The sequence below is a fragment of the Columba livia genome, chromosome 5 (assembly GCF_036013475.1).
Source record: "Columba livia isolate bColLiv1 breed racing homer chromosome 5, bColLiv1.pat.W.v2, whole genome shotgun sequence".
NCBI lineage: Eukaryota > Metazoa > Chordata > Aves > Columbiformes > Columbidae > Columba > Columba livia.
In genome coordinates this window covers 57306147-57320802 of record NC_088606.1, presented here as the reverse complement: position 1 = coordinate 57320802, position 14656 = coordinate 57306147, and the positions used below count along the sequence as shown (strand labels likewise).

Here is a 14656-nt window from a genome sequence, read left to right as displayed (position 1 = left end):
ATACTATGATGGCAAATGAGAGATTTATGGTTTATACCCTAATAAAACTTAATAGGATGAGGAAAGACAAATAACTTGGGACTCTTGCCCCAGTACTCAGAATCCTGGAAACTAAAGATTGGCTGGAGCTCACAGTGTGTCTCAATGTGGAGGGAAGGCACAGAAACAGACCATCTGATGCTTCTGCCCTATCTCAGAATACCCCATGTTAAGGATCTCGCTGATGTTTGAGGAGATATTTTTAAGTTTACTTCCTCAATGCAAATTTTCAAAAATTAGACACTTTGCTAACTAATCCTGGAAGATTTAGTTTTATTCCACAGGGAGCTCTACAGTTTTACAACCTGCTGTTTCAAGGCAAGTAAGGTGGAGATGATAAAGCTGCCAAGAGAGATCTGATGGGATAAGTTCTCAAATGTGAAATTTCCACTTAATTTGTGGGCTTGGTTCCTGCCTAGGACAGGTTTCCTTTGAGCTCTGTTAGCTGGCTTATTGTTATGCTGGACTCTGAACAAGTTCAGGAAACGCGAAGTACAGTTTTAAGGTTGAATATGTATGGTTTTACATGTGTCAATGTGAAGTAGCCTGTTCAAAACAAAAACAAAGCAAAGATGCACATGCTCCTCCAATGCAAAACCAAAGAAGCCCAAACTTGAGGCAGGATTAAAATGAAGGGAAAAATGCAATTTAAGGGGAGACAGCAGGGGGCAAATAGCCTCTGTTGAGACTACTCAGAGCCCTGATTTTTCATGGAGCCATAGAGTTTTTGAGGGAAGGAGATTTGTGCTGGTCTTTCCATTGCCTCTGGGTTTCTGAAGTCAGTAGCCACTTCTCAAAATCACCTTTACTAACCTGGATTGTCTTTCCTTGTCATGGAACTGTAAATAGTATTCTTTCCTTACCTTATTAGGAGTGCTGCAATGAAAGCCTTAATTCATTCATGTTTGTTGAGTTGCACAAAGAGTACAGAGATGAGTGTTCTGTAGAAATGTTTATAAAATGAAGAAAGGCTTGAAAAGTGTGGGAGCAAATGAATGTGTGTCCTTATGAAAGCAGAAGTGATGTGTGGTGGAAAAAGCTAAAACCAAGATCTAAGACTATCTCCTTCCTCACTACTTTTTGTTGATAACCTACAGAGTGTTGCTTAACCTGCTTATTTTATTTTTAAGCTAAGGAGGAACACTCACTATTCCACTCAGTGTATCAGCCATAAACAAAATTCTTCATCATTGATCATGACCGGTAGTTAATGCCCTGCTTGTTGTTAGTCATATATCCTGAAATGAAGCCAAGGCCAATTTAACTTCCTAACAAAACAGCTATTCACTGAATGATTTATTTCAGCTATAAACTAAAACTAACAGTTTATTATTGTAACAGGTCTTTAAAAGGACAGAATTTTTCAGCACAGCTGAACAACTGCAACAGTATTTTGTGCCTTCCAGAGCAGGGTAATCATTAAATTCTGGCACTGAAATCAGTTCTTTTGTGAAAAGCTTGAAGAACGGAATTTTTCTGAGATACCCCTAAATATTCCCAGGCTTGTTAGATAACATTGAGGTGTATCTTTGAGTAAAATCTGTCAGATTTAGTTAATGCTATCTATGCACCATAGAGAACACGGCAATCCAGCGCACAGATAATCATTATTCAAGATCCAGTATCAGAAAAATGGCAAGAATATTTCTCCTTTAAAAGTCTTCGGGGCACGTATAGTGTTTAGTTAGAGAATTTGCACATTTACTGTTTGTGCTTGGTGTTACTGAATTGTGTGAAAACCTTAATGGTTATGAAGTATGAATATTCAGTAATTAAGATTAAAATACTTGTAGAAATCTGGAAGTACATTTTTGGCATGTTAGTACTAAATTATTTCACTTGCGAGGGGTCCAAGAGTTCTTTAGCTAGAAAGCAGAGATAATCACTACATAATTGCATTGTACAGATTAACAGGGAGTACTGGACAGGCCTAGTGCCCACAGTGGGCTTGCAACAAGGTGTGAAATCCATTCCAGCTCACAGAAGAGCTCGCCAGCACCAGAGGTTACCAGTGCCTGTTTCAGTTTTAGGGGGTATATTGCATGGATTAAGCTCTGTCTGTTGCTACCATTCAGTTCTGAAACCCTGGCTCCCACTTCCCAAGCAAAGAGGAGAGCACTTTCACCATGGGGTTTCAGGTCATGCCCAGGCTCATTAATGTACCTTCACCTATAATATACAGGTTGAAACAGGTGTGGTCTTCCTCTTCCAGATCAGTGCTCACCAGGTGAATATTCTCCTGATGGCTTCAAGCCCTGTCTGCCATGTCCCCTTGGAACCTACCAGCCCGAAGCTGGGAGAGTATCCTGCTTTCCTTGCGGAGGAGGTCTAACAACAAGACATAGCGGTGCATCTTTCTTTCAGGACTGTGAGACCAAAGGTAAGGTCAAGATTTATTTGATGAACTGTACTGCTCTGAGGCAAAAGTAATTGCTGCTGCTGCTGCAAGTGGGGCATTCAAAGAAGGGCCATTCTCCTTTCAAGGATCTCTCCTTCCAAGGCTCTCACAATTGCCTGGCCTGGCTACCAGGAAACTCAATAAAGCCTCGCTTCTTTTTATAACTGACTTTTATACAAGCCCTGAAGAGGAGTTAGGAGATACATGGAAGTTGGTCAGTGAAGTCATAGAAAGGAACACCAGGGAGAAAAATGAAGTCTCAATAAAAAAAAATCAAGAGCAGTATGCCTTATTTTGTTTTTTTGCACAGCAGCAACATGAAAATGCGAAGGAGGGAATTCAGTCCTGCAGTATAACTAAGAAAATAGTTTTTTCATGTTCATAATGAGAAACTGGCTTGGATGGCTTGGGATATACCTAAAAAGTTAACAATTCAGCTTTGCAGTACCTCAGGCAGCCTCTAAACTTCATCCCACTGGAGCTGCCGTGCAATAGGCTCCCAAGGTTTTCCTCACAGGACTGAAAATCAGGTGGGGATCGTATCTTTAAGAACAAAGAAATTTTGTTAGCACCTTAGTTATCTAAAATGTAAAAAGCTGAAGGACACCTATGAAGTTGCCTTTGAAAACACTGATAAAAATATGTGTCCATGGAGAGAGAGGATATATTAATTGATATAATGGTTTGCTCAGTGTCTTAAAGCGTGGGTAAAAGAACATTGCTTTTATCAAAATCACCTGAAGAAAAAGTGTTAATAGAAAATGTATTACCGTAGAGTAGAAATAAGGGATAGAAATAAGGTCCCAATGCAAACATTTGGTGGTGGTTTAGATTAAGAGATCTCTCTAGTGTCAGTTAAGATATGTTTACTATTGAGAATTGCAACATAATAGAATAATCTTGCAGTATGGTTGCAGAATTAATATTACTGGTAATAATGTGATAGCTAATAGAGTTCTTCAGTGAAGAATCACTGAATCCGTGCTGTTTTTTTCATACTTAATTTTGCAAAGTTAAAGCACTAAAAATTGTGCTATAAACCATGGATCAAGGTAAGAAGAACTGACTTCAGTTTTATTTAACATAAACAAAAACAGGTCTACAAATGAGGTTCAGTGCTCAAATCAGAGTGATGATTAAAGGATATTTTTGTATTAACTGGAATGAAGAGCTCAGGGATTTGCCTGTGGAAGAGGCCGCATGAGACATGGAATCACAGATGCAAGAACTATTTGGAACTTGTGTCTGAAGCATTTGGATTGGGTGGGTGGAGCATGTAGGGAAGGGCTCCAGGCTGAACCAGCTAAATACAAAGCTCAACAAGACCAGAGTTATTTGAGAGTAAGCAGAGCTTAAAAGGGATGGAAAAAAGGGACTGTGCAGCACAGAAAACTACATTTTACAGGCAAGGTAGTAAATTATTTTGATATTGAGCTGTGAGCTGTAAAGTTGCCAAATGAGGTAAAAAGAATAGGAAAATACTTTGTTTTAATTTTTTTTAGTCCCACAAGGAAAAAGAATCAAGATGGTGATGGAGTTAAGAGCAAAGATAATATATGGCTGATGCTCTTGACTGCTTTCTGTCAGGTTTCAGTACAGATAATGATGGGCATAGATGCAGATTAGATAAGAAAAATCCAATTAAAAGAAGCATATTACAGATGTAAGCAAAGGTGTTTGGGGTCCTGTGTTCTTAGATTGCAATGAGAGAAGAAAATTTTCCTGTTGCATGCAAGGAACTGGAAAAACAGTTGCAAGCCTGCTAGAAAAGGATTTTTTTTCTCTGTGCATGTCTACCTCATGTCTAAACCTTCCATAAAATCTGTTATGCTTATGAAAGAGTTTGTGTGTCGGAGTGGGGTGAAGAGCACCTCCTTGCTTTGGTGGAGCAGGGGCTGCTCTCAGCAAGCCCTGTGAGGGCTGTAGCTTGTACGTCAAGCTAATATGACGACTGGTGTGACATGATGAAATAAAGCAGCAGCAGATCTGGTGGAGGTGGCTGCACCCTGAGTCATGGCCTGTTGTTGCCAGAGAGTGTGTGATCATGACAGAAGTTGATAAACAAGTTTAGACACCAGTCTTGATGCAAGGTGCCACTTGTAGAGGACGAGGGTCTTTCTTGTCTGCTTGTGATGAGCTCACTAGGATGCAGCAGCAGTGTACATGCTGCCAGTGCACATCAACTGTCAGGAAAGAAAGGTTTAGTTAGTGTTTCTACATATTAATCATCTTCCAAGTCAAATGTCAGTGGCAAGACCAATTGGTAACACGTTATTCTGCTCAGTGTCACAAAATCATGATGGTTATACTCACTCCCCCATATCTTTTGTTATGGCTTCTACACAGAAACACTCTATAGTGTTGCATTTGGGATATTTGAATTTGCACAAAGTGACCAGATAAATTAAAATCTTTTAATTTACCTCTGCGTTATTGCCCTCATAGTTTATGAATTTGGCATTTCAGTTATTAAAATTATAATAAATCCTATAAAAATGCACAAAGTCATGTTCTGATGTTTAAACCGTGCTGCATATTTAATTGCTCTCCAGTTCAGTGTTCACCTGGCCATTTTTATAATACCACAACTCATCGGTGTATTCGCTGCACAGTTGGGACATACCAGCCTGAGTTTGGACAAAATTACTGCATTTCATGCCCTGGAAACACCACTACTGATTTTGATGGATCAACAAATGTAACACAGTGCAAAAGTAAGTATAACAAGATGGTTTTGATGATCTATTACAAATGAAAAGACTGGATCATTTTAATGTTCATAGTGGCCCTAAGGGCAAAATTTAGCTTTGCTCCAGGGAGCTTGGAGAGAAGCAGTGCTGTTGCTCCTCTTTTGCTGCCTGCCTGCATCTCATCCCACATGGCTTACTGAGGTCCATGAGAGACCATTTCTGCAGAGTGGTTCCATCATTCTTGTTAAGGTAAAGTGATGATTGTTTTGCCAGCTGGTGCTGGGTCTCTCTAGTTCTTGCTATTAAATCTTTTTTCCCTGATAGAGCAGACAGAGTTCGTGTTCTCAGCACCCTGATTTCTTTCTCTTCTATTAAAAGGAATAGAAGTTCACTCACAAAACTTAATAGTTTTGGTAACCATTTCTTCTTCATAACAACCTTTGAAAGGCAATTACAAAGAAAGCCACTGTTCTCTATTATGGTAGCTGTAGTGTGGGAAGCTCAGGGTAAAATAAAGGGCAAAAATGGTGGGTAAAGAGGCAACTGCTCAGAAGAACCTCTGGAAACACATACACACAGACATATATACACACACACGTACATAGAAATACGTTTCTGGGAACTGCATGTCTCTCAAATAATCCATTCCCTGGGCATGTCCATACTCACACATCACTGTTATGGTGCTGTAGTGCCCAGACCCTTATGTCACACAGATGTGGGGACCACAGGATCCTGCACTGGGGTTCACCCTCTCTTACTGCCAGTGTGCAGAGCAAAGGCTGCTGTGCTCCCTGGGTTGTGCTGCTGCAGGCACGGTGCCTCAGCAGAGCACCATAAAATCCGGTTAGACTTCAGCTGGTGCTTCTATAAACCCATTCTGTCTGGAAGAAGCAAGTGGAGCATCCTTGCTTGAGCATTTTTATGTTCTCTTACACCTGCCTTGCTGCTCGTCTGTGCCTTGGTCCATGCACCTGCTGCGTTACCAGGGACTAGTCTGAATTATGTCTCAGCATTGGTTAAAACACAAAGGCAGAAGCAGGCAGCAGTGTGAAGTGAAGCTGGCAAAGAGAACTGTGCCTGCATCAGATGGGAACAGAAAAGTTTGTGTGTCTGTCACCCATGTACCGTTTCTAACGTCCTGCACACTCTGTTGCTCTTTCAGATAGGCACTGTGGAGGTGAACTGGGGGATTACACTGGATATATCGAATCACCAAACTATCCTGGGGACTACCCTGCAAACAGTGAGTGTACTTGGAATATTAACCCACCGCCAAAGCGCCGTATTCTGATTGTGGTTCCGGAAATATTTCTACCGATAGAAGATGAGTGTGGAGACTACCTGGTGATGCGAAAAAGCTGTAAGTCTGAAATATCTACTGAGGCACCTGGCAACACAGGTTTCTCACATGCCTTGCTGTTTACATGAATTACGTGCAGCCTGGCTGGCCTCTACTTGAGAGCAGAAAGTTCTTTAAATGAAAAATTGAGAAATTGTGTTTGGTAGTGCTGCTCCATAGGTTCAGGTGAAGTAAGGGTACAAGGCTTTGATGTTTCAGTGAACTCTGAAATATCATCAAGAAGGGGTAGATGGTTCAAGCTAACTAGTCGTGAATTATGCTTGGGTTAGGGAAGAGGAGATGCTTGCTAGTCCCTACAAGTGCCTGATGTGTGAATAAACAGCTTCAGTTTCTAGTATAAGCATGTCCGTCAAACAGTAGATGTGTTTTTTTAAAAAAAGAAATATATTCCTTGACCAAGAAATCACTAGTGGATGGCCTGCCACTTTTTGAGGAGTTTCCTCAACACTAGCAAGCATTTCTCGTCATGGTAGTTTAACTTATTTTGTAATTGTTCATTAGTATGAAGCACTATCAGATAACTGCCTATTATCTGTTTTCTTTGAAAGCTTCTTCCAACTCAGTGACCACGTATGAAACCTGCCAAACCTACGAACGCCCTATAGCTTTCACTTCTAGGTCTAAGAAGTTGTGGATCCAGTTCAAGTCGAATGAAGGGAACAGTGCCAAAGGATTCCAAATTCCCTATGTAACGTATGATGGTAAGCGGATGTGAGCAGCTGAGCTGATGTGGACTAGTGCAGCTGCAGCAGTGCAGAACTCCTTGTGGGCTCCTCGACCCCATTAAGCAGCAGGGTAACCCAGCACTCTCAGCAGTGTCACTCTGAGACCACTTCCAGTAGCTGTTTCCATTTAAAGCTAGTTTAAGGAATTCTGCATTGCGCTGCAGTCTTAAGTGCCACTGTATTTCCAGTCTTCCACAGACCTAAACAAAGACCTGGGATTCTGAGCTCCAGCCTCCAAAACGTAGAGCTCAGAGAGAGAATCTGGGGTTTATGCATTTTTGTGCCTTCCCAGTTCCGAGTTGCTTCAGGTGGCAGCAGGGAACTGTTAGGAACTGGGCAGAGCGAAAGTGCCTCTGACTTACTGTATTGCTGCTATAATCTGTGATCTCATACCAGATAGCAAAATACCTATCTAGAAAAGAAGCTTAAGGGCAAGAGTTTCACCCTATCCTTGTCAGACTCACCAGGAGTGAAACTGGAACTAAGGCTTTGCACTTTGGCATAAGTGATGTGAGAATGAAATGGCACATTTCTATTAACAGTGGATTAATTGTGAAGGAGTCATCCTTGCTGTGGTCTGCAAAGTTTTGTCAACAGAGGATTATTTTCAGGGGAAACCTCTCCTTTTGAGGCATTTCAAATTTTGATTGACTAGCGGTTTGCCTTTTAAGAAAGCTTCCTCTTGCCTATTTTTTTCTCTTTTATTTTCTTTTTTCCTTTTTTTTTTTTTTTTTTTTTTTTCCCCTCCCCTTCTCACTGTAGAAAGAAGTCACAAGTTGTGGGTGTTCACAGATGAGTTTCTGCAGTGCGGTCGGTTTGAAACGGGGACTTGGTTACAGTATGCTCTACAACCCCAGGCACATTATGATTTCTTTTGTTTTTGACAGATTGATGCTGGGCAGCTCAGCAGAGTACACTGTTTTCACAATAAACAGCATTTTTAGTTTTTTTACAGAAGAGCATTTAAAATATTTTTTGACTGCTAATATGAGGTCTAAGTACCCCTGCTTCTTTTTGGGTAGAACGTCTAACTATTGCATGTGTAACCAAGGGAGGTATTGAGTATGTAAGTGAAGTGAACCTGCAAATGACTGTCTTGTGTATTCCCCATAGAGGATTATCAAGAACTAATAGAAGACATTGTTCGGGATGGTAGACTTTATGCGTCTGAAAATCATCAAGAAATACTTAAGGTATATTCCTTCCACTAAACATGTTGGTTTTGATTGAAAATGACACTGTTTTGTGGTGGTGAGATTTCATCCTTCTCCACAGCAGATCTGCTCCTTGATGCATTAGGCACATGCTGCTTCAGGGAAGTAGGATGAATCCAGCACAGCCTGATTGTGCAGGGCAATGGATGTGAGACCCTTTGTCCAGGGGGTTTAAAGGTGGATCAGACCTACTAGGAAACTCTATGGTGATGATAGCCCCTTGAGCCTCACATAGATTGTGCAGGAAGGAATCAGGGGGGCAAGCTGAGGGACATGGGATTTAATCTATTTGGCCCTGCTGTTTGTAGCCTGTAGATCAGCAAGGGCTTTTCCTCCCTGTGTTACAAAAAAAAAAAAAATCTCTTTGTGGATTTAGAATCATAAAATCATAGAATAGTTTGGGTTGGAAGGGATATTTAAAGGTCATCTAGTCCAACTCCCCTGCAATGATCATTTTGACTGATTTGCCTTCTCTGACCTCACTTAGGGGACAGTTGCAAGGGCAAGTTGAGAGGATGTCATCCCAAGTGAGCCTTTTTTCGCTGAATATCAGATTCAGTGTTTGTCTCTTTTGTGGGTTTTGGTGTTGATTATTTTTTGTTTGTTTGTTTGCTGTTCTTGTTTGAAGTATAAGGAGGGGAGAAATCCTGGTGCCAGCAATGATAAATGTGAAACTTCAGTGATTTCCCTGTGGCCTCAATGTCAGCCTTGATCCACTAGTTTCTGAGCCCCTGAAGCACTAGTACTTGAAAAGTAAAGTGTAAAAAGTAACACACCCATAATCTTTTATGCCCCTAACTCCTCTGCGGAATTACTGTAAATCCGTTTTCCTTTTTCTAGGACAAGAAACTGATAAAAGCGTTGTTTGATGTGTTGGCGCATCCACAGAACTACTTCAAGTACACAGCCCAAGAGTCAAGAGAGATGTTCCCAAGATCCTTCATTCGGCTGCTGCGCTCTAAAGTTTCCAGATTTTTGAGGCCTTACAAATAGTTGGCACTGTACTTCAAAAAACTGACCAGCCCTGGCCATGCACAGAGGGGTTGTGGTAGGTGGGGCTGCTTTCTGTGTTACACACACTGGCAGAGAAACTCCAGGGAAGCTTGCCAGGTCCGTTCTTGGCAGAGTTTGGCTTTCTTAGCTAATATAAATATTTTGATGAACAGAATTTTGATTCCTTTCCAGATAATGCCTTTTGGGTACCACAGATACTTCACGGATCTCTGAAATGAGTGATGCCGAGCAGAAGTTTGTAAAGTTCTGCCCTGTTGCTTCATCAGTAACTCTTAAAGCTAATGACGACAGACAGGCTAAGTAGTGTGGTTTAGGATGAACTCTGGGCTGCCGTTAATACATGTTACCTCAAGAAAGCTGGGTTCATGTTTGGTCTCACTGAAAGTGAGAACAAGATTGATGTTTCTCTTAACTTTTGCTATGCAGGAAATACAGAGCTAAGATTGAAGTAGTTTTAGTTTGAACCAGTGAATCCAAGAATTGCACAAGGTATAATTTTTCTCTGAACGACATGTTGTATGAGGCATACAGAGAAATAAGCAAAAGGTTGAATATTAGTTTGAATGCTCTGGGTCTTGATCACACTGTGTTTGTGCTAATGACCTGTTGACTTAAATTGACTGATGCCAGAATAAAACCAGGGCACCACAGTAATGGAAAAGAGACCCTGACCTGCTGGACTCTCCCACTTTGGGCTGACTGCAAGTGTTACAACAGAGCAGATTTGTTATTAAAACCCAGTGCTCTCTCCCTGTGCATAGGCCTGGGACAGCATGAGGTGTTGGCTCTTCCAAGTAGTGTAAGATGGTGTCCTCTGAGCACCTAGAGTTGAACACACAAGCCCAACTTTAAATGCAGGCTTTGCATATATTATATTCTTGCACATTATGATTTAAACCTGTATAAGGCTCTTAAATGAGCCTTAATTCTTATGTTCCTTTACCTGTCTGAGCACCTTGCAATGACCTTGTTGAGCAGAGAACAGCTGCTTTCGCTGACTTGCTGGAGAGAAGTAGATGTGCAAAGATATTCCTCAACCAGACTGTGGCCACAAAAGTCATCTATGGTGAAATGCTGCTCAAGATTCCTAAAATCTGGGTCCTTTTCCTCAGGTTGTGTTTCTTACAGGAGAGAAGGCTATTCTGAAAGGGCCTGTAGGGAGCACTGTGTTGATGAAAATGTTTTTGTTATCTCAGTGCTTTTCTTTCCACACTAAAATTGCATCACTGTCCTCTGGCCACACAAACTGTTTCATGGGTGTAATGTATTTTTTGGGTGTTCTGTACTAAAGGGAGATGGCCGCAGTCCCACTCATTTGGAGATGGACTCACAACCTCCATCATTTGGTGACTGGCAGCGCTGAGCGGTGCAGGGGCGGACCAGTCTTCTTCTGTGTGCCCCCTTAGGAAAGGTACTGAAATTCTGCTGTGTAGCCAGAACGAATGTTCCCTTTCTTAGGATGTGGAGTCAGATCTCCTTGGGGTTCATTGCATTGGTATGTGGTATTTAACTGTTGTATGTGAATAATACCATGTCCACAGTGTGACAGATGAAACTCTCATCAAGAACAGGGGTCTGAATCTGTTCCCTGCACTGTTAGGAGCAAATGAAACTGCCAAGCGCAGCCTTGCTGAACTGTCACACCATGGCAGCCCTGTTTGGTGGCATGTGAGGCAGTGCAGCCTGTCTTGTGGTGAGGACACGGTTTGATTATGGTGTGATGGGGAGGGGCAGCAGCCTCAGGCCACAGCTGGGAGCAGAACCTCTCAGGATGGGGTGATGTGATGCTGTATTCCTCTTGCTACTGCCCAGAAAGAATTGTGGTGGTCTGGGCAGAGGAGGGAAATGGCTTGTGTTGCTGCCAAGAGAGAGAACAGTCCCTTGGCTGGCTGTACTGAGGCTCCTGCTCCAGTTCAAGAGCTGCAGGTGGGTTCCTGTAGCAGAGTGGTGAGTGCCCGTTCCTTGAACAGGGCTGCCAGGCCTGGAGCAAAGGGGAGAAAACAGGGTCGGTGGGGAGGAGGGAGGCAGGGGGGCAATCAGCAGAACAAAAGGAAAGGTCCTCGAGCATTCCTGGCTGGTGTGCATCATCCTGAGCAGGGGCTGTGATGCCTTAGTGGGGAGACAAGACAGGAGTTATCTGGAAAAAGGTATGAAGCAGTGTGATCAATAAGAATGGCTAAGAGATGACAAAACAATAGGAAGGGTGGTGAGACAGGCGTGCTATGTATGGTAAAGCGCACTGTTGTGGTGAGATCCCAGGAAGGTATTTCAAGATACTTTCCCTCTGGCTGCACAGCCCCTACCTCTCTGCTGTTTGTGGCTTTCCTGTGCCAGATGCCATGTGTCAGTGAGTTGCAATGACTCACCAACCATCTCTGTGTGGCGATGGAGCACTTTGAAATGGGCGAGATGCTGCAGATCTGCTCGAGGGTGCATGGGCAAGTTAGAGACATGCTGGTGGGGCACTGGAAGGAGAGGACCATGGTGTGCCAGCTTCTGGGCCAAGCCCAGCAGAGCAGCTTTGCTGTGATCTGTGTGCTCTCTGCCATGGGAAGCAACCCAGTTCTTGCTGTATTTCCCCACTCAGAAGGCTGCAGATATGAACAGTTCTGTTTCGTGTTGCTGAACGACACATGAATCAGAGTGATTGGTTTCGACAACAGTTCAAGAAAACAAAAGTTGTGAAACATCCATATATTTTTAATTGATTAAACTGGGATTTCCTGCTCTGTGCATGAGTTACTGACGTGAGCTCTGGGTTCATTGCGCTGCACCTCGTCTCACAGGCAGTTCTGCATGGCTGCTCCAGGACCAGCACCTCACCTTCAGTCTGTGCACTGGGTCTCAGCTTTGCTCCTCCATCATCCCCGTGTGCACAGGCCGTTCCCATGGTGTCTGTGGAAGGAGAGGAGTGTGTCAGTGCACAGGCCTGGGCTGAGGAGAAAAACCTTGCCCTTCCTTTTGCTCCACAGCCCCGTTAGTTTTCTACATAAAAAGTAAATGACTCAGAAGCACTTCTGTTACCCTTGATCTAACATTATTAATCAAAATTTCCCCTTTTACTGTGGATCCTGTGTGTGCAGTAAAGAGTGAAGAGGGAATTTTTTGCCATCTTAAATTTTGGGAGAAGTGATAACTGTTGCAGAACATTCTAACACTTGGCATTGTATCTTCATAGCGATGGTAGTGGCTCTGTAGAAATGTTAATTTCTACTTCCTGTGTGGTTGTAGATGGATGTTATATTTTGGCAACAAATGACTGAAAAAGTGTTTAACCTTATAAAACAGAATTTAACTATTGAAGTAATTACTAGTGTTAACTGGATGACTTAATGTCACCTACATAAGCATAAGGATCTCTTTCATGATTGTAAATTAATGTAAAATGTTTCAGACTGTTACTCTTAATAAGAGAAATAAACCAGTGAACTTTTAGTTGCATGAAAACCTTGGGTACTATTATTAGTTGTCTTTGCTATACTAAATAATAGTTTTGTGACAAAATTAATGGTTGTGTAGCAAGTTATCTCACAGCTGATAGACGTTATCCTGGGAACACCTGCTTACTTTACAATTCTGTTTCATGTAATATATTATTAGCCTGCATCTATACTCATAAAGATAGAATTCTTCATGCATTTAGTGATGCACAGATTTCTGGCTAGTATAATATCAGAATTGTCCTGATAATAATTCTAATAATTATGCTAAAAATATCTCCTATATGATGAGCTGGATTGGCCTATTGTAAGCAGCTATATGAAGACAGAATAACTACTTCAAGTAACTTCAAAGTATTTTATTACTTTGTAGATTAATCTGATTTTTTCTTAAAAAAAAAAAAAAAACAAAAAACACCAAAAAAAAAAGAACAACCCCCAAACCTCCTTGTTTAAACTTAAAAATAATAAACCAAAACACCTCAACAAAGTAAAAACCCATGTTAAGACACAAGTTCCCAGAGTGTTAAGATTACACCATAGTTTCATGAGAGCTTTTCATTAAATCCACTGATTTAATTTCTTAAAATTAAAAAATAGAATTAGGTCATGGGAAATTATAAACGAGTTGGTCTATAGTAATTTTTAATACTGTTGTTCTGTATTTGTTTCTGTGATATTGCATTGAGATTATTAGTTGTAGTCAATATATCAAACTTTTATAAAAATAATCCCAATATCTTCTCCTTCATTTATTCAAATTTTTTTTTGACCCTTACCTTTCTTTCATCATAGTTACAAGGACTGATTTGTATCAAACTGAATGTAGCCATCCAGCTTTATTTGGTGCAGTTTTGGAAGATACAACTGTATTAATTCAGCTGTTACCTGGAAAAAGTCTGACATTGGTTTATATGGAAAAGAGAGCAAAGTAAATGACATACAGGAATACAGAGGTCATGGCAAAGTATGATGACTACAGGAAAATCACAGCAGAAACTGTGTTTTTCTTATTTCTTCCCAATATTGTGGATGCTGCCACAATGGTTGCAGTGATGAACACATGAGCACTCAGATACCCTCTGGGGCAGGGAATGTCAATATGAACTATCTTGTGAACTCCCTGAACAGTGGGAGCTGAAATTCTGACTGGGACTTTTGGGTGTTTACATCACAAAAATAAGTAGTATCAGAATATAGAGAGCAAGACTTGAAGCTTATTTAAACCTGGAGAGTCGGAAGAGGTCTGATACAGGTAAGAAGGAAGGAATGGTATTACAATAATCCTTAGAAAGAGAATGCAAGGGTAGTGGTCCACAAATATTTCTGAATTAAATAAACTTTAATGCAAATGCTTTTTCTATCACACATATAGAAGTCATCCTGTAAATGCAATAGATGCTGACTGTAAAACCTGTCACAACTAAAATGTACATATACTTCCTATCTTCCTTCTAATGGTGCTCTGTTCAAACGTTGCTTGTGCAAGGCTGCTGCTAGAGGAGACAGACAAACACTCCTTAAAGAACTTGAGCCAAATTCACGACCGGGTACAAATAGTTTTGTTTCTAGACATCCCTGGAACTGACCTGTCCTACAACGCACTTTACTACTGCATATTTAGTTTGTGCAGTTCTTTTGCTCATAGGCAGATTTTTACTCTCTGTTGTGGAGCTCTGCATTTCATAGCGTGCGTTCTGCTATCACTGTGGAACATCCGTGAGCAGGGATGCAAATATAACACCTGTGGGTAAAACAGGAGGAGTTAATGCA

The 14656-nt window shown here is 41.4% G+C and overlaps 1 protein-coding gene across 4 annotated transcripts in view; it reads left to right on the top strand.

Moving 5' to 3' along the window:
- The window catches only part of SCUBE2 (signal peptide, CUB domain and EGF like domain containing 2), a 44376-nt gene extending 31486 nt beyond the window's left edge, over positions 1–12890 (top strand). For all 4 annotated transcript variants that reach the window (XM_065066175.1, XM_065066172.1, XM_065066173.1 and 1 more), the window contains 6 exons: positions 2252–2419; positions 4990–5151; positions 6293–6490; positions 7039–7191; positions 8329–8408; positions 9270–12890. In XM_065066175.1, the coding sequence (XP_064922247.1) occupies positions 2252–2419; positions 4990–5151; positions 6293–6490; positions 7039–7191; positions 8329–8408; positions 9270–9422 (914 nt within the window). In that variant the 3' untranslated portion in view covers positions 9423–12890. The remainder of the gene's footprint in view (positions 1–2251; positions 2420–4989; positions 5152–6292; positions 6491–7038; positions 7192–8328; positions 8409–9269) is intronic.
- Positions 12891–14656: the final 1766 nt, after the last annotated feature.